General features: G+C 44.0%; 1 protein-coding gene and 1 long non-coding RNA gene across 7 annotated transcripts in view; one reads left to right on the top strand and one right to left on the bottom strand.

The window, feature by feature from the left end:
* The window catches only part of BRPF1 (bromodomain and PHD finger containing 1), a 31,734-nt gene extending 22,340 nt beyond the window's left edge, over nt 1–9,394 (bottom strand). Inside the window, exons 1-3 of one of the 5 annotated variants that reach the window (XM_083155944.1) lie at nt 9,349–9,393; nt 6,745–7,353; nt 4,163–5,122 (exon numbers count right to left, since the gene is read on the bottom strand). In XM_083155944.1, the coding sequence (XP_083012070.1) occupies nt 4,163–5,122; nt 6,745–7,353; nt 9,349–9,365 (1,586 nt within the window). In that variant the 5' untranslated portion in view covers nt 9,366–9,393. The other 4 variants (XM_083155943.1, XM_083155945.1, XM_083155946.1 and 1 more) reach the window with 4 other exon arrangements.
* LOC146025842 (uncharacterized) lies at nt 9,005–20,212 on the top strand. 2 transcript variants are annotated; one of them, XR_014454302.1, is made up of 3 exons: nt 9,005–9,428; nt 16,932–17,118; nt 19,816–20,212. It is a non-coding gene; the product is annotated as an uncharacterized LOC146025842 (long non-coding RNA). The 2 variants fall into 2 exon arrangements; XR_014454301.1 differs by lacking the exon at nt 19,816–20,212 and having other exon boundaries at nt 16,932–17,288.
* The last annotated feature ends 945 nt before the right edge of the window (nt 20,213–21,157 follow it).

Here is a 21,157-nt window from a genome sequence, read left to right on the forward strand (position 1 = left end):
CATTGTTCAGCGCACTCAAAAATGAAGGCAACAAGAATCTGGAATGTTCCCGGTGGATTACCGTATAGATAGGATTTTATAAAGAGGCCACTGTGCCGTACCTGTCACAGCATCATAAAAAGCCACATTCGGATTAAATCCTGGTAGAGGATAACATTGGCTGGTCTGTCTTTCATTTAACATCAAAAGAGTACTTCTATAGTACAGATAGGAAACCTTTGGCCATCCAGCTGTTGTACTACGCATCCCAGCATGCCCTGCAACCGTTTTGCTATTTGCCCATGCTAAAACTGTTGCAGGGCATGCTGGGATGTGTAGTTCAAAAGCAGTTGAAGGTGCTTAAGGTTCCCCCCCCCCTGTTCTAGAGCAATAATAAAGTCCCATTAGCAGCAATGAATGTTACAGCAGACGTATTGCTAACCCTCCAGCTGATCAATGCTTGTCAAATGATGTAAATAGGGTATGCCACGAGCCTCTCCATAAAGGAGCCGGGATCCTCTATCACAGTATAGAAACCATGCTCACACTGTCCTCCACACACTACCAACACTTAACACAATGAGTGGGTTAATAGGTGACATCAGCTCATTACACACCAGTGTTCACTTTCCCCATGTGACCCAACGGCTGCAGACTTCCCGTAAGTCCCTGGCAGCGGCTGGTTACAAGTCTGCACTGGAGTCCTCGGTTTACCATTGCCAGAAGGCTTTTCTTGTTGTCTCCACAGCAACTGGTATTTGTCCAGCCCGGATTTAAAGGACATAAATAATTCATGCTTCGAAGCGGAGATGTCTTGCGGCGGTGAACGGTTAAATGCCATTTCTGTAGGTCGCTATGACAATTCCTACAGCAAGCTGCACATCGTCTGTCACACGGCCGCCGCCAAGGATATAGACAGGCTGCACAAACACATCAGGGCCACCAAAGCTTGTAATAGACCACTACGGGGTAAGATGGGAGTTCTAGTGAACAAGGGATGTAGCCCATAGCAACCAGATTCTATTATCTTCTAGAATACGCTAAATAAATAAGAAGTAGAATCTGATTGGTTGCTGCGGGAAACATATCATCTTAGTAAATTTACCGCTTTCAGTCTAGCCTCAATAGGTCTGTCTCCATCTGCAGGATGGGGTAGGGATGGGCATTGGTGGTTTAACCATCAATGGTGCAAGTGGTGGGGTCAACATGGATTGCATGAGCCCAACTTCAATGATCAAAGGTCCTCACACAATGGCCATTTTTGTTGTGGGGGAGGGGGGGCGCACCCAAGATCAAGCATTGATGGGCCACCCAAGATCACCCCAATGGCAATGTATACAATATTCCTAGGGATCACGTTCAATCTAGCACCCTGCTTCTTTCAAACCCATACAGCTCCTCTTCCCCTTCCTGGGGTGACGCCTCTCTGCTGTGAAGCTTCTAGCACAGTGTGGTCTACATATCAGTGCTGAAATACAGAGCACAGTGTGCTAGAAGCAGCACAGCAGAACACGACACAGCAGGCAGGGAAGAGGAACTGCACATGTTCTGTAAGATGCCGGGTGCTGGAGTTGACCTCAGGGATCTGCAGGCGTCCCTTGCACTGCCTAATAGAAATATTCACGATTCCACCATCAGACAAACGCTGAACTATTACGGCGTGCATGGAAGGATAACACGGAGGGAACTATTAACAAGAACGCTGCTGTCTGTTGAAGGTTTGCTATAGACTGTTTAGATGAGTCAGACGACTGAAAGAGAGTGTTCAGAGTCCAACATAAAACTATAGAAAACCAAATACTTCATTCCAACATCCAGCCATGAACACAGAGGTGGCAGACTTGCTGCCACGGGACCAGGATGTCTTCCCATTACTGATGGAACTACGGATAACAGATTGTACACGGGTGCGTTAGGATATTGGTCTGTGACCGGATGCTCAGCTGAAGGTGGGACATGCAGCAGTACAATGACACAAAACACACAAGTCATTCTAAATAAAACCACAAAAGAAATCATTTGGGAATTGCCATGTCAAAGGTCCGGCTTCTAATCCAGTAGAAGTGCTATAGCAAGACCTAAAGAGCAGTTACTGTACATGTCTGACCAACGCCATTGGTGCGTAGGAGGGTGAAGCCACACATTTGTCTGCTCCCCTCCTTGACCATGTGTTTGGTTTAATCCACTACCAGAAGGAACAATATACAGAAGTAACATCCGCGTCTAACCCCAGGGCATTTAAAATCTCAGTTAACAGCAACCAAGGTCATGGGTGGAGCTGAGGGAACCCCACTTTAGCTGTAAGAATCAGAAGAGTTGTAGACTGTCCCTAAAATGCAGGCGCACACACCTTGTACACGGCAGCAGAGGAGAAGAAGCAGAGGCGTCCATTTTTTTTGGCCAGTTTAGTCTCCTAGAGCAGTCATTCCCAACTAAGCACCTGTGCTCAAGCATGGATATCACTAAAACCTGGACACTTTGGGGTATATTTACGAAAACTATGCAGTGGAGATGTTGCTCTTAGCAACCAGATTCTAACTTAATTTCTAGAAGGTTCTAGATATGTTAGGTAGAATATGATTGGTTGCTATAGACAACATCTTCACTTCTAGAAACCTGCATTTCAGTTAATTAGCATAGTGTGCCTTGAGGGCTGAGGCTGGGAATGCCTGCCCCAGAGTATGCCAAGTCTTACTACAGATGGTGCATACAAGTAACAATGCGCCTGGTCTGTCTGACAGCTGGAACACACTGCTAGAGGTTAAAGTAGGGTGCCGTACCCTGCCCATATTCAAAACCTCAAAACGCACCCTGTCCTTTTTGTGTGTGGCACTGTGCACCCTTACACTGTCCCCCACGTTACTGTACATGTCTGAGAACTTGGTGTGTGCCATCAGGTGTAATGGGTATTATGGTGTGTGGTATAATGTATAAGAGGCATTACAGTGTGTGCCATAATGTGTAATTGTCATTATGACAGAATGTGTAGGGGCATAGCAGAGTATGACAATGTTTTTTTAGTTTAGAATGTACATTTTATATATAAAAATGTGTCCTCCCAATTGGAAAACGTGCCCTGCCCAGTGGTCAGCACCCTGCCCTAAAAAAATCCTAGAGTGAACACTAGTTAAAGGCTACTAAACCCAAAACACAGCCAGATGCCATATACTCGAATACCACAAACATTTACAACACATCCCATACCGCGACACTGCGCCTAACATGGTGGAGGCAGCCATTGTGTTGTAACAATGGGCCCTATGTGTTAAGCCTTAACAAGTGATAAAGAGTGATTGAGCACCAGCCAATCAGCTCCCAACTGTGGTTTTTCAAACACAGCCTGTAACATTATAGGAGCGGTTAGCTGGTCCTTTATCACTTGTTAAGGCTTAATACCCCTGGCCCATTACTACTGAGCAGCCGGACCATTTACAGGGGTCTGATATTACCGAGACAAGAGACTCTTTCTACCTGGTGAACCGTGCAATCACTGGAAACACTTTAAATGGGAAACTGTAGAGAATATAAATGCCAGTCTGAGGGCCATTGACGTGCTGACACTACATTGTTGTTACACTTTAAAGTACTGGGTTACAATATAAAAAAGGTATACACCAATAAACCTAAAGCACAATGCTCTTAAAACAAAAAACTTAGATACCAGTAATATTCAAATATAAACGTTTAGAAGACTTACAACAGTGTTTACCCCCTTAAGTGGTGGGTTTTGCTGGGGCAGGGCAAACCTACCAGGGCAGGTTTGTCCTGCCCCAGGAAAACCCACCCCAACCCCCCCCCCCCCCCCCTTCCACTCCGGCGTTTGTATGCCGGAGCTCCTGTGCCGCTGCTGCAGTCACAGCAGTGATCACAGGCGGCAGGCTCGGGGATGTTCGCAGCGAATCGGGCGTCTGAACTCCTGAGCGCTCCAGAGTCCCCCCAAATATCCCTGAGCCTGCCGCCTTCATCACTGCTGTGAATGGCGGCTGGTGAAGCCGGCAGGGAAGCTCCAGCGTACGGGGGAACGCGGACTACAGTGCCCACCAATGGGACGACTGATCACACACTCAAACATCTTCTGGTCTGATAAGCTCCTGACTCTCTATATTATATGCAGCTCTCCTATGTAATCCAACGCGTATATGTAGTCCAGCGCTCATTTAATACAGGAGGTCATACTATTTACCTGTGTGGAGGAATGCAAGGAACAGAGACGACGGGGGCAGCGGCCCTCTTCTCCGCAAGGATTTTCCGAGCTTTCTTCATTTTAATCCTCGACTTGGCCTTTGCCTTTTTCACCTTCTCCGAGCTCCAGACTTTCCCCTCCTCTTCCTCCTCGTCGTCTTCCTCCTCCCCCTCGCTGTGGGAGAGGGCCGGGAGCTTGCACACAGACCCAGGAGGAGTATGGATGTCGCAGTAAGCCGTTTTGCGGACGCTGAAGGACGTGCCATTGGCCCCCGTTTCCCTTACAGGTTCCATCTTCATGTAGAGTCCGGCCTGCTGAGCGCACGTGACGTGGAAGGCTGTGTAACAGTTGGCTTTGTGACACTGGATGCAAGCTCCCGAGCCCCGCTGCTTGCATATGTAGCATGTAAGCTTCCAGCGCGCGGGGGGGATGTGTTCAATGCTGTCTATAGGCTCCAAGAAGACAGTGTTCGCAAAACAAACCTCGGGGATCCAAAGAGCGCAGACCACATGCGCCCAGCGTCCGTCGTCTGTCTGTTTAAATGCCCCTCCCTTATTCGGGCACAGAGCACAGTCTACCGCTCTAGATGGTGACTGGAGACATCTCCTGCAAAGCCACTGTCCCTCCGGTATGTAAGGGACCCCGTAGCACTCCTGGTGTACCGCCAGATTACACATGTCGCAGAACAATATAACGTTGCTGTTCTGACACTCCCCGTCGTTGCAGATACAGCACACAGCGTCCTCGTCTATTAGCGCATTGGGGTCCCCTTTATTATGGCTCTCAAAGTAAGACTCTTTCTCAAGTCGGTCCATTAAGTACTCGAAGATCTCCTGCGGGATGGGGTTGACGCCCTCCGTCTTTCGCCGTTCGTTCATGATGTCCATCCAGATGTAGTCCTCCTCATCCATGTCATACTCCACTTCTTCGTCCAGCTCTTCTGCAGACTTCTCAATGTACCTTAAAAGGCGAGTAAGGAAAAGAACCAGAAAATGTAAAATCTGCAGCTCTTCTTTCAGGCAGAGGGTGTTCATGCAGAGAAAAGCAGCCAAGTCTATACAGTCTAGTATATAATTTCTCATAGAGGTGATAGGAGGGGAGGTGGAGAGATCATGATTAATAGGGGAATTGATCCATTAGAATCTGCAGGGTTTAAATTGGGCAGCAAGCTTGGTGTACTGGTTAGCATTACTGCCTCAAAGCGCTGAGGTCATGGGTTTGATTAGCCCCATGACCCTAACTGTGTGGAGTCTGTATATTCTCCCTGCACTTGCATGGCTTTCCTCTGGGTACTCCGGTTTCCTCCCACAATTCAAACATATACAGGTAGGTTTAATAGCGCTAAACAAAAAAAAGAAATAACCCTATAGCGTATGTGTGCGTGCTGAGAAACGTACATGAATTATTAACAGTTTCTTATATAGCGCATACATATACCGCAGCACTGTAGAGAATATTTGAACATCAGTTCCTGCCCCAGTGGAGCTTACAATCTATATTCCGTACCACATGTACACGCACACAGACATTCTAGGGTTAATTTGTTGGGAGCCAATTACCCTACCAGTGTATTTTTGGATTGTGGGAGGAAACCGGAGTACCCAGAGGAAACCCACGCAAGTACGGGGAGAATATACAAACTCCGCACAGTTAGGGCCATGGTGGGAATGGAACCTATGACCTCAATGCTAACCATTACACCATCCTTGCTGCCAATGACTGAATATGTGTGCGCTATATAAAGAACTGGTAATCAATTTATGAATGAAACAGGAGGAGGTTAAACAAATTTAGACTCAAAAACATCAATAAAACTTCCAAAACAGCAAGGGAAAGGTTTACAGTCTTTTTACAGATTAAACATTAATTCAAGGAATCCGTGATGGTATTGATATTTTAAGGGTAAATTTACTACAGCTTCTAAAAATAAAGATGGGATATTGCCCATAGCAACCAATCACATTCTGTCTAGGGGATGCAGTTTTAAATCCCGGCGGTCGGGATCCCGGCGTTCAGAATCCCGACCGCCGAAATCCCGACACTTGTCCACGACACCCCTGGAGGGAGAATAAATTAGCGTGCCGAGCATAGCGAGGCACCGGGCCCGCTGCGTGGCGAGCGCAGCGAGCCCGCAAGGGGGTACGATCCACGCCCCCCCCCCCCCCTGTCTGGATTTTGAACGCCGGGATCCCGACCGCCGGGATTTCATACTGAATCCCTGTCTAGCATCTCTATTGCATCCTAGGTGTTTTTGGCTATGTGCAACATCACCTCCCACACCAATGCAACCCTTGTTGGGAGGTCTTTAGATGTACTCTTATAATTGGCCATGGGTTCAATGCTGTTCTGTATCGGACTCGGATGAGATGCAGGGTCCTAGAGGTTGGAGCTTGGTCCCTTATGTCACACGAAACAGGGATGGTATTACAATTTTCTCCTCATTAAATACTTTCTACCGATAAGTGTATAGTGTGTAAGAAAAAGGTTGAACAAGCAAACGCAATTTAACTTGACAATGAGTAAAATGGGAACAGTAAAGAGCAATAAAAGCTTAAAGGGCACGTGTTACGTTCGGCACTCACCTGTAATAAGATGACGGACGATTAGGAGCATCCGGAGTGTCCTGATCCAGCTCCCGGTAGATCACTTCCGGGAGTTTTGGCGTGGTACCCGTAGAAGCATTGTGGTGGTGGTGGTGATTGGAATCTTTCCTTTTCTCTTTGTTCTTATGTTTTCCAGACTTGGGAGTTGCTGTCGGAGTCTCATTATTTTCCTTATTACTTCCATTCTCAGGGGCCTCCTCCGGAACCTCATCATCTTCCGATACAACATCCAGATTGTCAAAGATGCTTATACGGTGCACCCTTCCATGCAATTCCACTTCGACTAGCCGCTGGGCTTGAGCGTAGGTCATAACCTCACGGTTTGGTGACTGGGACAATTCGGAATGCGTTGGCGACTGCTTGTTGGCAGAGCGAGGCTGGCGGCCCTTCTTTTTCGACTTTCGGATCGGGGTCTGTTGATTAAGCGGGGGGTTGTCATGGTCATAATGGTAAAGATGGTACTCAATTCCACTGTAGCTTTTATAGATCTTACGGCAAGTGTCAACCGGGCATTCATAGGGCGGTTTGGTGGCCCTCAAGTTATGGCAAAATGTCTTGACATCGAAGTCCACACCCATTATGTTACATCTACAACAAACAAAATAAATGACATATAAACAAAAAAAATTCAGACTAACAAGTTATACCATGACAAGATCAAAGAGTAAATTTGCTCAACACCTCATCTTCATTGCCCAATTTACCTAAAATATACATTTTGCCCTAATACAATAGAAAACTTTCTTCCAACTATTCAGCAAAAATACTTGTAAGTAGATATAACAAAAATTAAAAAAAATAAATAAAAAAGGAAGGAAGGACTTCAAATTACATTATAACTGAATTGTAATACCATCATCGTGCACCCTGTTTCCCCATTGGTAGAAGGCAGTGTCTACACATAGTAATCCAAACTGCTAGCGTTATCATCAATGCACAGGTCACAAATAATCAGCCTTTATAATGACCTACACTGCCTGATACACTGTAAGGGCAGTACGATTAGCATAGTGGTCTTGGATTTAATTCCGACCAAAGCCCTATCTGTGTGGATTTCCTCCCACAATCCAAAAACATTCTCATTAACTGGCTTTCGACAAAAAAAGGAAAAGAACACGTGTGTGTGTGTGTGTGTGTGTGTGTGTGTGTGTGTAGTATGTACATGTCATAGGAAATTTAGAGGCTAATGAATCACCAATTAGAGAATTTGTAAATTGAGCAATAAACGGACGACTGTAACAGCGCTCACATCATGCCGGCGCAATTCAGTTAGAGTTTGACTGACAGGAAGCTGCCGTTTAAGTTACAAATTTAAAAACGCATGCGTGCCCAGGCGTTAATGAGGAGGGTCAGAGATGACCACTTCCATCATGCCTCAGATCAATGGAATCCTCATACCCATTGACATTTGCGCAGATGGCAAAAACCGTACAATGGTTAAGGCAAAAAAAAATTTGCGCGTTCCAAATCTTAGTGTCTGCCACAAGGATCTGTGGGATCCTGCAGCCATGACTGGGATCGCATATGATGCATCGTATGACGTCCAGCGGCCCATGATCTGCCGAGTGAGTTGACAAGGTACCACATGCAATACCACGCACTGATGGATGCACTAGTAAGCACTTCTGCGGCAGGAACTGATGCAAATGACTGAACTATTCCCTGTAAAGCGCTTCGGAATAAGTGTGCACTATTGTAACTGGCAACAAATAACTAAATTAGCCCTGTAGACAGATTGATTATATATTTTAATCAATTTTATAAAATCCATGGCCTATTAATATTAGTATTTGTTTATTGAAGCTTACAGACATTTCCCCATCTTATCCCAATTCGCTCTGCAACATCGCTGCTAAGAAATGCGCAATTTGCAGTTTTGTACACACACACACACACACACACACACACACACACACACACACAATACCCACTGTCCCATATAAAGTGTGCTAAGAGTCTAACCCCAATTTACTTACAGCAATGAAATGATATAGTAGTTAAATTGTATCAAAATCAAATATAAATTAATAATATAAAATGGGGGGCCATTCCCACTCCGAGGTAAGTACCCCCGGGGGTATAGAGAGATATATATTTGGGTGATATCCAGGAGCATGGAGGGGGGGCTGCGGCCTTTTGGGGGTCAGGACTAGGGCTGCGTCCCTGTGGGCTCACTCACCTGGCTGTGGCCGCTGTGGATCATCTCGGGGCTGAGGCTAGGCAGCTCCCGTGCCCGGGCAGGCCATCAGCCCCACGGGGGGCGGGGGATAACAGGAGGTGCTAGGCCCCGAGCGTGGCGGGAGTGACCGGGAGGAGAGTGAGGGGCAGGCGGCTAGAATGCGGGGCTCTCCCTCTGGCCCAGGGTCTCTGCACGGCGGACACGCGGCCTCAGGCCGGCGCTGAGCCCCGGGGACTGGCTCCGAGCCGCCGGGAAACAATGGAGGATCCTCCGGGAGATGCTGCCCTGCCCGTGTAAACTGATCTCCTTACCCCGGCCGGCCGATTCCACGCCGCCCACTCCTGCCGCACCGCGGCGCGGGAAATAAAAATCCGGAGACGACCAGTTCAGCACCGGGTACCTACCGGATAGAGAGAACCATCGCTCCACCCGCCAACGGTAATTTTTCCGGGCGAGGAGACCATGAGTGTCGAATCTGCCGCAGGTGAATAGTAAACGCGACCCGGCGAGCGAGGTAGGGAGTCCAACGGGGGGGCTCAGGAGCAACGACGGCCTGGATATTTATATACCTATTTTATTTGCCCTTTCGGATTCGCTACCATTTTGTCTCCCAACAGTCAGTGGATGCCGGCCGGAGAAGACGAGGGTGACAGTGTATTATTCCTTTAGCTGAGCAATGGGTCGTGTATCACAGTCCCCCTTTCAGGGTGCCCCACTGCATAGAATAGGACTGTGCTGCATGTATGTTGCTTTAGACGTACACATGACTTCCTAAAGTTTGAACTTGAAGAGAATTGTTACATTCATTCATCCAGACTGTTATAAACTGTATTTCATGGAAAATACTGATTACATGGGTGCTGCAGTCATCAGGTTCCTGCTTATTATCAGTGGTGGAACTTGCAGTTGGTCCTGGTGTAAAAATATAATTTGGGCACCCCTTGGCTCCTCCACGCCAATCCATGTTCACAATATGCCACACATTATTGCAACCCACCCGCTGCACCAATAGTAGTTCCGCGTCTGCTTATTATTTTATTATTTAATTCTAGGTAATATGTTATGCCTACCGGGGTCACACTGGGCCCCTCTATAAGACCTGGGCCCAGGTAATTATCCCCCCCTCCCCTCTCAGCACTGCACCACTGATTACCAGCTGGCCACATGGTTGGCCATTAATCATAAGTATTAAAATTGCAGTTCTATTTTCCATGTATTTTATATATGTAGGAAGGCATTTGGCTTCTAGTGTATGGGTTGTACATGCTGACGTATCATTGCCCTCACCCCAGGGCGGGTACTTTTTACCTGTCATGAGTCTAATGGAGGTCCCACTCTCCCCTCCCCTGCTGCACAGAGCGAGGCAGTGGGAGTAGGGCGGACAGGCTGCCAACGCAGCACAGCCTCTCTCCCCAGCCCAGCACTCGTTTTATTTTGTTAAATGTGAGTTTGCAGATGCCGATCAGTCTCCTGTGGGCAGCAATGTGATGGGAGGCACTGCTAATATGATGCTGGGGCAGCGAGATACAGTAATGTGAGAGGCACTGCGGAGACAGTGGTGTAACTATTGTCCCGCAGCCCCCGCGATGGCGGGGATGCGCTGAGAGGGTGTGGGTTTGGGGGGGGGGTCTGCGGGACTATAGTTACCCGCTGCCGCCTGCCCCTGCCGCTGGCCGGTACCTCCTTCCACCAGCACTTCTGTCGGATCCCGGCTCCTGCGGCTAATAAAAAGTGACAATCAGAAAATGGCTGCCCCTATACAGCAGACCTGTTTTAAGGTTGCTAGAGGAGGCCGCCGCCTCCTCTAGCATCCTCAAAAACTGTCTGCATTATCGGGGCAGCCATTTTCTGAGAGTCACTTTTTATATGCTGCAGGAGCCGGGACCTGACAGCAGCGCCCCCACGGCAGCAGCTACTGGCTGGGGGGGGAGGGGGAGGGGGGGATGTGGGGGGGGGTTATAGCCTATACTATAGACCAGTGGTAGCCAACTGTAGCCCTCGAGAACTACCAACAGTTCACATTTTCCAGCCAACCTAGCTGCTGCACTCATTAATCACTGACACATTTTAAAAGATACACAGATGGAGCTAATTAGCTCACTTGTGATTCTGTGAGGAGACCTGCAAAACATGCACTGTTGGTAGCTCTCGAGGACTAGGGTTGGCTACCCCAGCTATAGACCATCTGTACTGATAAATATTAATACTGAATTCCATACAGTGTCCAGTGTATAAAAAGACCAATTTTCAGGGCTGTTACCACTCACCAGACTCCCGTATTTACTCCAATAGGCTGCAGAGTGGGAGGTTTTGGATTACATTTGGAAACCCCCCTCTAAAAATCCTGCGTTTGTCACTGATGATGTCACAATCACCTTACACACATTACCTATCAATGCCAGAGATATGACTGCCTGCCTGGAGTCTGTAGACCAGCATAGCCACTGTATAAAGGAGACGCATGCAGAGATCCCAGTTATTAATACATGTTTTATTTATTGGCATTCTACAGATTTTCAAAGCCTGCAGACAATGTAAATGTTACAGCAGTGCGCGGTCTGGGGCTCATTATACATAAATAAAATATGTGTGTTTATAGATAACAGAGTTTGCTGCACACATAAATTCCCAATGTGAGGAGAGCCAGGCACATAAATAATTAGGTGAATTAAAAATAAAAATATTTGCATGCAATTGAAAAAAAATATATATAGCTGCGATAAATATGATTTTTTGTTTTCTATTGCATATTTTATATATTTAGGGCATACTTACCTACACTCCCGGAATGGCCGGGAGGGTCCCGAAAATATGGTCTCCCTCCCAGCCCACTGGAAGGGTGGGCAAGCTTCCTGCGTTCCTGGCCAGCTGCATCAGCCCCTTCCTCTGCCAGTAAAATACCGGCATTCATGGCTCTTCATGGAAGGGGTGGGTCTAAAATTATGCAAATAGCACCATTTAGCTCCTCCCTGAAAAGCTGAGATTCGTGGCATTTACCTAATGGGGGCGGGCTTAAATACATCAAACTCCACCCCACACCCCCGGAAGTGATGCAGAGAGTATTCTCTTCAGCTTCTCTCGGAGAGGAAACTCAAAAAGTAGGCGATAATGATTTAGAGAGACATTGTGGCCCATAGTGTATGGGTTGTGAAGGCAATGGGCGCCTTCACACACCACGGTACTGCCGGCTATTAAAGCCCGCCCCCATGTGATGAGAGGGGCGGGGCTACAGGAACACTGGCTGGACATGCCAGTCAAACTGTTTTAACCCACCCCCCATGTGATGAGAAGGGCGGGGCTAGGGTAACGCAGGCTAGTGACACTGAAAAGTCACTTGCTTATTCATCCAGCATATGCATAAGCACACAATTTATCCAGCTAAAAACCGTATCATGTGAAAGGTTCTGCGATCCGAATAAAGTTTGTCTGGCTTTTTGCCGTCCATTCAAAACCGGAGTGTGTGAAACTACCCTATGACTCAAGTGGGTCCTGTACCCAGTATTTATAGTGCTACAGGTGAATTGATTTCTGGAGTGGATTTCCCGCTATCACAGCTATCCACTTCCGGTATATTGGAATCCACACGTCACTTCCGGGAGTTGCCTTGACCCACACACGACGGTGCCGGTCATTCGGAATGCACACACGGCTATTAGGAAGTTGTCGTGATTTACACAAGACTTCCTGGTTTTGGGTTGCCTACCACCGCGGATCCGTGCTGGTTTCCATGGTGATGGACTAACACACCTATGATACAATATGATATGGGCTTGTACTCCCCTTTCCATGTATCTACCATTGTAATAAGATCAACAAGTCGAACAAAATCGATAGCATAAAATTCACAACAAGAACAGAAAATTCACAACAAGAACAGGACAGGAAAATAGAACAGTTTTGGTTAGGTACTGCGCTGCGGGTAGTCTGACCTTTTTTTATATATAATCTCCTAAACAGAATATTAACAAGGACTATTATGCCCCTTTAAATGCTGCTGTTCTGTGGGGGATAGCTCGATTCCCCAAATTAATTACCAGAAAGAAACAGAATAGAACTGCGCCATAAAGGGGGAAATAGTACATGCAATTTATTTATGTACCGATAAAAAACACATATAAAACATACACAGAATAATATAACACAATTTTTAAGAAAAATTAAATATAATTGATATTACATAAAAAAAGTATATAGGGGGAAGGTTTAAGTAAAAAATTATTGCACAACCGGTCGTGTCAGGTTAGTGGATTAAAACCAAGTAATTTTTGCTTCCCTTTTACTTATTGCGGTCACATTAGTATATTAGTTGTAATTAATTTGTTGGTTACGTAACAGTCTTTGTTTGGATTAGTGAATATAACTGTCCAGGTTTTTGTGTCTGGCCAGACAATATTGCATTGGGGTACCTTACAGCTGCCACCTGTAATTCCTCCGGGCTCCCAGTGGATGGTGCTGAATCACCTCACTTGGTCCAACTTTATCTGGAGTCTCCTTCGGGCTGGTGGTCTGGTTGTAAACTGCGTGGTATCCCCTGTGGTGCAAAAAGAATTATTTGATGATCCAACGCGTTTCCCCGCCTCCGTTAACGGTCTCAGCGGCTTTATCAAGGAAAGAGAAAAGGAAGAGTCGCAAGTGGATGTCCACTTAGTAGGTCTTATATTTATACCTCAGGATGGTCTGAGCGGCATGTCTGTGTGCCGTCTTGCCGTTTCCGGCTATGCGGCGGCTTTTCCGCTGTTTGTTACTTAGTTTCCGGTCCGTGCGTTCCACTGGGCCGGAAGCACGTCATTTTGCGTTCCATTTAGCCGTCAATGTAGTGTCCGTCTTATGTATTCCCTCTATTTATGTTGTTATCGACATCTAGGGAATGCAGTTTATAGCGGCCATTTTTATTAAGGGAATATGCCGTTTCCATTGGTATTCATATCTGCTTGGGTATATTACAGAGTCCGCAGCGGCCATTATTATTAAGGGAAGTCACGGAAGAGATCATTTATTTCTTTAGAAAAACATATATTATTGACATCATAGATTCCTAATATCATTATGTTAATCATGTCCGTTTCTGACATATTATGCCTTAAATATAGCTATTATGCCGTATGCTGCGGATACTTTTTTCACACATTTTATCTCAACTGCCTTTTATGACAGTGTAAATGTGTCGACAGACAATCAGTAGACGATTTATCACACTTTGAATTTCCCAATAGAGACAATGTAAATATATCACTTAAACAGTTATTTTCCATCCATCTATCGTCTTCCTATTCCTACATCTGGAGGAGTCTATATCCCAAGGGCAAAATTATTATATATAAACATCGATTAATCACCAAATTATCAATATGAAAGAAAAGAAAAGAAAAGAAAAGAAAAACAAACCAATTATAATAAGATGCACATAGATATATATACAGAGAGAGAAACCTCTTTTTCACATATGTTTATCTTTTTCTCATATTATATATCTAGATTCATATCTACATATTATCAGAAGCGGAACAGATATTCCCATATTTTTCAACATAGATCTATCGATTCCATAGATCTGGGTATCTAAGCAGAAACAAAAAATGTTTATATACCACTCAGAAAGAAAAAAAAGGGGGGGGGGGAAGGGGGGAAAAAGGAGGGAGGGGGAAATGAGGGGGGGGGGGGGGGGAATAGGTATATGTACCTCTAGTCAGACATAACCAGAGAATGTACATGTAGAGACATAATTTCATAATTACATATATACAATTAATTATTCTTTTGTTATTATTTATTTTCAATCACAGATTCATATCAACCATTTCTCCATGTGATAAAGGACCAGAAAAAAACACACATAGAGAGTGGTCGTCATGAATTACTTATACATATAAATATATGTATGAGCATATAACATGTACCATAATTTTTCAAGAGAAGTCCACACATATCTATAAGCCCTTAATATTCATTATTCTATAGAGCACTGTATTTTTCTTTTTAGTAACCATAGAGATAGTGGTGCATATATACACACACACATGGCCCACTACATTATTTCGTCACAGCTATAGCATAGCTCCAAATACATTTTTTCTTTTGAACCAAAAGTTGTCCAGTTGGGTTCTAGGTAGTGTTTGTGTTTTCGCCTAGGCGCCACCCGAGTCCCTGCACATGTGGTCCAGATGGACCTCCGGTCCCACACGTGCAGAGATCTCAGATCTGGCGCCCCGGCGACCCACAATATTTATATTACAATAGTAAAAACATAGTTCCCCTTTGTTATAGTTAGAAGTAATAAGCCCTATGGGATAATAGAAACTAGGGGATGAGTAAGAAAAGGTGAAAGGGATGTCAAAAACTGATGCAGAGAGTAATAAGTTACGATTTCTATTATAATTATACCTAGTTTGGAGTAGAGGGGAAGTGTGGGGATAGGAAGATGTTAAATCCTATATGAACAATTGTGTATTCCCACTTCATTATTGCTTCATGAACACATAAGGATAGGGGTGGGAGGGTGGATGTGTGTAACATCAAATAGATTATGACTAGATATTATTTAGTTCTATTGCATCATTTAGGCCATTTGGCATTAATGAATCCATTCTATAGATCCAGTATGCTTCACGGCGACATAATTTACCAAATCTGTCGCCACCTCTGTTGGTACTTTTAATACTTTCGATCCCAATTATTGTCACATCATCCACCCTTCCACCTTGACACCTGTGTATATGACTTGAAACTGAATGTGTTTTTACTCCATTGAGTATGTTCCTCCTATGTTCCATTCCCCTTACGTGTAATGTTCTTGTTGTTCTACCTATGTATTGCTTACCGCAGCCGCAGGAAAGCAAATAAATAACATAGGTTGAGCTACAATTTATAAAATTTTCTATTTGAAACACCTCGCCATTGATAATAGATTTATAGCTAGTTGTTTTTCTGGGTGCCATTAGGCATGTCATACATTTTTCTTTCCCACATCGATGGTATCCCTTTGGCTTTGGGGGTAGCCAGTTTAGTTCGTTATTAATATCCTCTCTCCCGCCTCTTTTGTCTGCATTTGAAAAATGGCTATGTATTAATTTTGATTTTAAGTTATCTGCTTTACGAAAAATCATTCTGCCATTATGTTGGATCTCATTTTTCAAGAGGGGATCTTGTAATAGCATGACAGTATTATTTTTAATTATATTTCTGATTTCTTTTGCACATCCGTTGTATTGGGTTACAAAAAGGCCTGTCATCCCTTCACCAGTTTCTCTCATTGTGTTCTGTTTTGTATTCTTTTTATTTTTATTTTCACCTAATAGGTTAGTTCTATCCATTCTATCTACTTCTTGTTTTGCTTGTTTGAGGATAGTCTCTGGATATCCCTGTTCTCGAAACTTTTTTTATGTAATATCAATTATATTTAATTTTTCTTAAAAATTGTGTTATATTATTCTGTGTATGTTTTATATGTGTTTTTTATCGGTACATAAATAAATTGCATGTACTATTTCCCCCTTTATGGCGCAGTTCTATTCTGTTTCTTTCTAAGAACAGAACAGAACTTGTTTTTAAAAGAGATCTATTGGAAAGAGAGCTATTTCCTAATTGTCATTCAGCCCATTTGGTGCCAAGGTACCAAGTTCGTGTATCCAGAACATCTCTCGTCGAGACAGGAGATTCTCCCTATCTCCCCCCCCCCTCCCCCCCAGGACCCAAGGTGACGTGCTCTAAAACTTTAAATTTAACATCTTCTATGTTCCCGTTATGGTGGTGTTTAAAATGCCTAGGTACTGTATGACTCTCAGTTTTATTCTTAATTCCCCTGACATGCTCCTGTATTCTAATCTTCAAATGGCTCTTTGTCTTGCCAATATACTTGAGGCCACAGGTGCACTCAAGCATGTATATCACCCAATTTGTATTACAATTGACCCAAGAATTTATTTGCATTTTAATAAGGTTTATTTTAACCCAAAATTATTTAACATTTTTGGAGCATTTTAATTTGCAGGTCTGTGGGACTGCGATGGGGACGGTCTTTGCACCCAGCTTTGCAAATTGACATATGGGGAGCTAGGAGCAAAAGAAGATCTAAAGTAATAACCCCTTCCTAAACTGCTGACCGACTGATGATGGTGACTGAGGATGGTGACTTCATACAAGCTTACACCAGATGAGCTGAATTTTTAAAAAACATTGTATGGACAACTTAGCTGTCATTTTCACTGTATCAATACATTTGTTGAACAATATTACACTAGATTTTTCCTATATGTTCTTTCCCCATATATGGGACATTGGAGAGGAGAACAAGGATTCTAATTATATGCAGTGTTCCTGATAGCTTATAATACAATCTACAAACTCACATCACAGTGGTTGTGCGTCTTTGTTAAAGGGATTCACTAAGAACTACCTATATACTACACTAGAAGGTGCCTCTCTCTCACTCTTTTTCTCTAGATTTATTTTGGGAGATTTCCCTGGACTGGAGAGGAGGTACCGCCCTGAAAGAAGAGGGATTGTGTTTCTTTTGGAACCTTGGCTGTGTGTCATTTCTTGTGAAGTCGCCGCCGAGCAACAATCCAATATATATATATATATATATATATATATATATATATATATATATATATTACATTACATTACATTACATTAAGAACTATGTCCCTACACTTGATACATATGTAAAAGATTCAACGCATATGTTGCAGATACTAAAAAATGTCCAGTGGAAAGATGAATATTGTTTTGGTACGATTGATGTATCATCGCTATATACTAAAATCCCACACATTAAGGGCATTGATGTCATTAACAAGGTTTTGACTGAAAAAAGTGAGTTTTGCTGCACCAAAATTCAATTCATCTGCGATTGTCTAAAGTTTGTTCTGGAGCACAACTATTTTGAATTTTTAGGTACTTGGTATCTCCAGACTTGGGGCACGGCGATGGGGACGATCTGTGCCCCAAGTCTGGCCAATCTGTACATGGGTGATTGGGAAACCAACCTTTTAAGCTCCGATCTGTTTAGTAATGTAATTTTATTTAAACGCTATATAGATGATGATATTATGATTATTTGGGCTGGTGACGAGTGTTCTTTTAAGACTTTTGTGGATTGTCTTAATACTATTTCTCACAATCATTTACTTACAATTTTAATAAGAAATGTATTGAATTTTTAGATTTATTTTTAAGTGTAGAGAATTTTCCAGCTGTACAAGAAATAGAAACTTCTACGATTTTTTAAACAGGTAATAGCTACCTACAATACGATAGCTACCATTTAAATGCTTGGAAGGGAAACATTCCATTTTCGCAATTCATTCGCCTTAGGAGGAATTGTTCTGACATTTCCAAGTTTGATTCCCAAGCCGATATATATTCTAATCGTTTTACTGAAAGAGGCTATCCAATGGGAATTGTCACTAGAGCAAGACAAAAAGCTAGAATACTTGAATGTGACAAGTTACTTGAATATAAAATTAGAAATCTCTCTCAGTCTGTCTCTTTGCCAAAGAAAGATGAATGTTTATTTGTCACACAGTCTAATACGAAAGAAAAAGAGATTAAACATATACAGGATAAAAATTGGCATATCCTCAAACTTGATCCGATTCTTAATGGTATTATTTCAGATAGACCAAGTATAGTATATAAAAAGGCCAGGATACTAAAAAACATCATCTCTAAAAGTCGACTGGAACCAATTATTTCTGTACCTACTGAGACCTTTCTTAGCATTAAGGGATGTTTCCCATGTAACAGCTTGTTATGATCCACCTCCAGCGGATCGGTGTTATGTGCTATTCACATTTTCTGTGTGTAGTTTGTCTGTTTTCCCTGGATTCTGCTCCCTGGGTTTATTCCAGCCTGTGTGTGTGTGTGTGTTTACTCGCTGGTGGCCTCCAGTGGTCAGCCTGGGCCATTGCAGCTCTCTCAGTGGTGTGTTATTAGGACTCAGGTGTGTCTTAATTAGGCTGCTAGCTTGCAGAGCTCACCTGCAGGCAATGTGTGATTATCACCTCCTTGTGCTCACTATATAAACCCTCTGGTCACTCACTCCCTGGCCAGTTATACTGTTCAGTTCCATACTGTTTAGTTCCACACTGTCCAGCTTCCAGTCAGTCTCATGTCCAGTCTGTATCCCAGTCTTGCTGTGTTCCTGCCGGCCTGTCGTGATCCCTGGATCCTGTATTGCTGTGTTCAGTGGGGTTCCTGGTCCCTGGTGGTTAACCCTCGTCTGTCCAGTCTGTTTGATGTACCATGTACCCAGAGTGTCATCCCCACGATCCAGTGAACCTGTTCTGGGTTATCCTGCAAGTCTGTGCTGCGGTGTCCCAACTTCTCGGCTGTATAAACATCTCTCAGCTAAGTTGGGGATTACCCACCTGCCCATTGCTTTGTATTGTTACAGTTGCTTATTACATCTCAGTGTATTGTTACACCTGCACCCTGTATTGGCACTCTTGGTACCGGTGCATTAATTTTCATTGTGTGTCATCTCCTGAGCATTGTTGCTACCCTGGGGTTTCTGGGAGTTCCCCGTTTCTTGTGGGTATTAGTTAGCTTGTCCCCTTGCTCTCTCCTGGCCTTGGAGGGCGCGTTGTCACTCTTAAGACCAGGTGGCATCGGGGTTGGAGCTAGACTAACTGGCTCCTTCGAACGCGGCTATTATTGGCAAAGCCTAGTTCTGCACGCGCCCACCAACCCTAGTCTGAGGCAACGGAGGTAGGTTTGGCGCGGACACTCCCAGAACCCTTACACAGCTGCAAAATATGCAAATATATTGGTAAAAATACGGACATTACAAATTCAAAATTATCCAGTATTAAGTTTCATCTGTTTATGAATTGTAATTCAGTTTATTTGGTGTATTTATTGTCTTGCAGCTGTAATCTACATTATGTCGGCAAGACGAAGAGAGTATTTAAAATTAGAGCGCTGGAACACCTTAGAAATATCAAAAATGGTGTCACCAATCACAGCGTCCCTCGTTACTTCAAAACACACCACAAATGTGATCCAGCTGGCATGACGATTAGAGCCATTGAACGTGTACCGATTCCAAAGAGAGGCGGTGTCAGAGACAAGCTTCTAATACGCCGTGAAACCTTTTGGATATCGAAGCTTAACACTGTAACACCCAATGGGCTGAATGAGGGTTATGAAATTACCCCATTCATTAATTTATAGTATATTATTGTTTCTATTCTCTTTTTTAATAATATATATCTATTCATAATGTGATTTTATTCTATTTTTTTAATAAGGGTATCTGCTTTTTAATATGTTCTTCTTGTTTGTTGTATTTTTTTGTTGTAATTACCGATTGCTTGATAATATTTACCATGTAGATATTATGTAATTGATATGATACGTGATGTACATGTACTATGGTTATTTGAATTTGTATACTATGTACTGTGAGATACATCTTGCACGTATATGTCTTGCGTGCGTTCAGATGTCCTATGTGGTGGGGCTCTGTGTAGACGCGGGCAATGATATAATGTTGCACGCTACAATGGTGATGTAATTTGCCGAAGGGAGCTTGCTATTGGTGCATTGTCCCTACTTAATCTGGCCGGGTAGTCACAAAGCCACGCCCTCTGACGAAGTCTCTGCCAAAACGCGTTAGGGCGTGGCTTGTGATACCCGCTTCTCCTCTTGTCCCGGCGTCTCCTCACACTGATATCCCTGACTCCGGCTTCCATCCTACCTTCGGCCCAACCCAGCGTCCTCGGCAGCCCTGGTTCCGGATCTTCTGGTATTTACCGTGTAGCTGTTTGCCCCGGGCATTTACATTTCTCCATGTGGTAACCAGCCCACAGTGCACTTGCACTTGGTACGAGCAATTGTATTTTAATTGTCTGGAGATTCAGTGTGTTTCCCCCAATAAATCTTGTTTTATCTGCACCATGGAGCGCACCTTTCTGTTTTTCCTAGATATACAGTATATAATGAATGACGAAAGCAGGCACTGACCACCAAATGTAAAAGGTAGTTTTATACCTCAGACAGCCATAGTAACATATCGTTAGTCGACGTTTCGATCCACAGCAGGGGATCTTTTTCAATCCATCAGTATAGGTCACAGGATACACATCACCAGCCAAATGCGGGGGCCACTTGATTGCACTTGTCGGCTACATCATCCATGCTAAAATGGCCGCCGCCTTGTGGGAGACCGAAGCGAGAGGTGGGGAAGGAAGGGGCGCAAAATTTCTAGTT

The sequence above is a fragment of the Crinia signifera genome, chromosome 8 (assembly GCF_055691185.1).
Source record: "Crinia signifera chromosome 8, ASM5569118v1, whole genome shotgun sequence".
Lineage (NCBI taxonomy): Eukaryota > Metazoa > Chordata > Amphibia > Anura > Myobatrachidae > Crinia > Crinia signifera.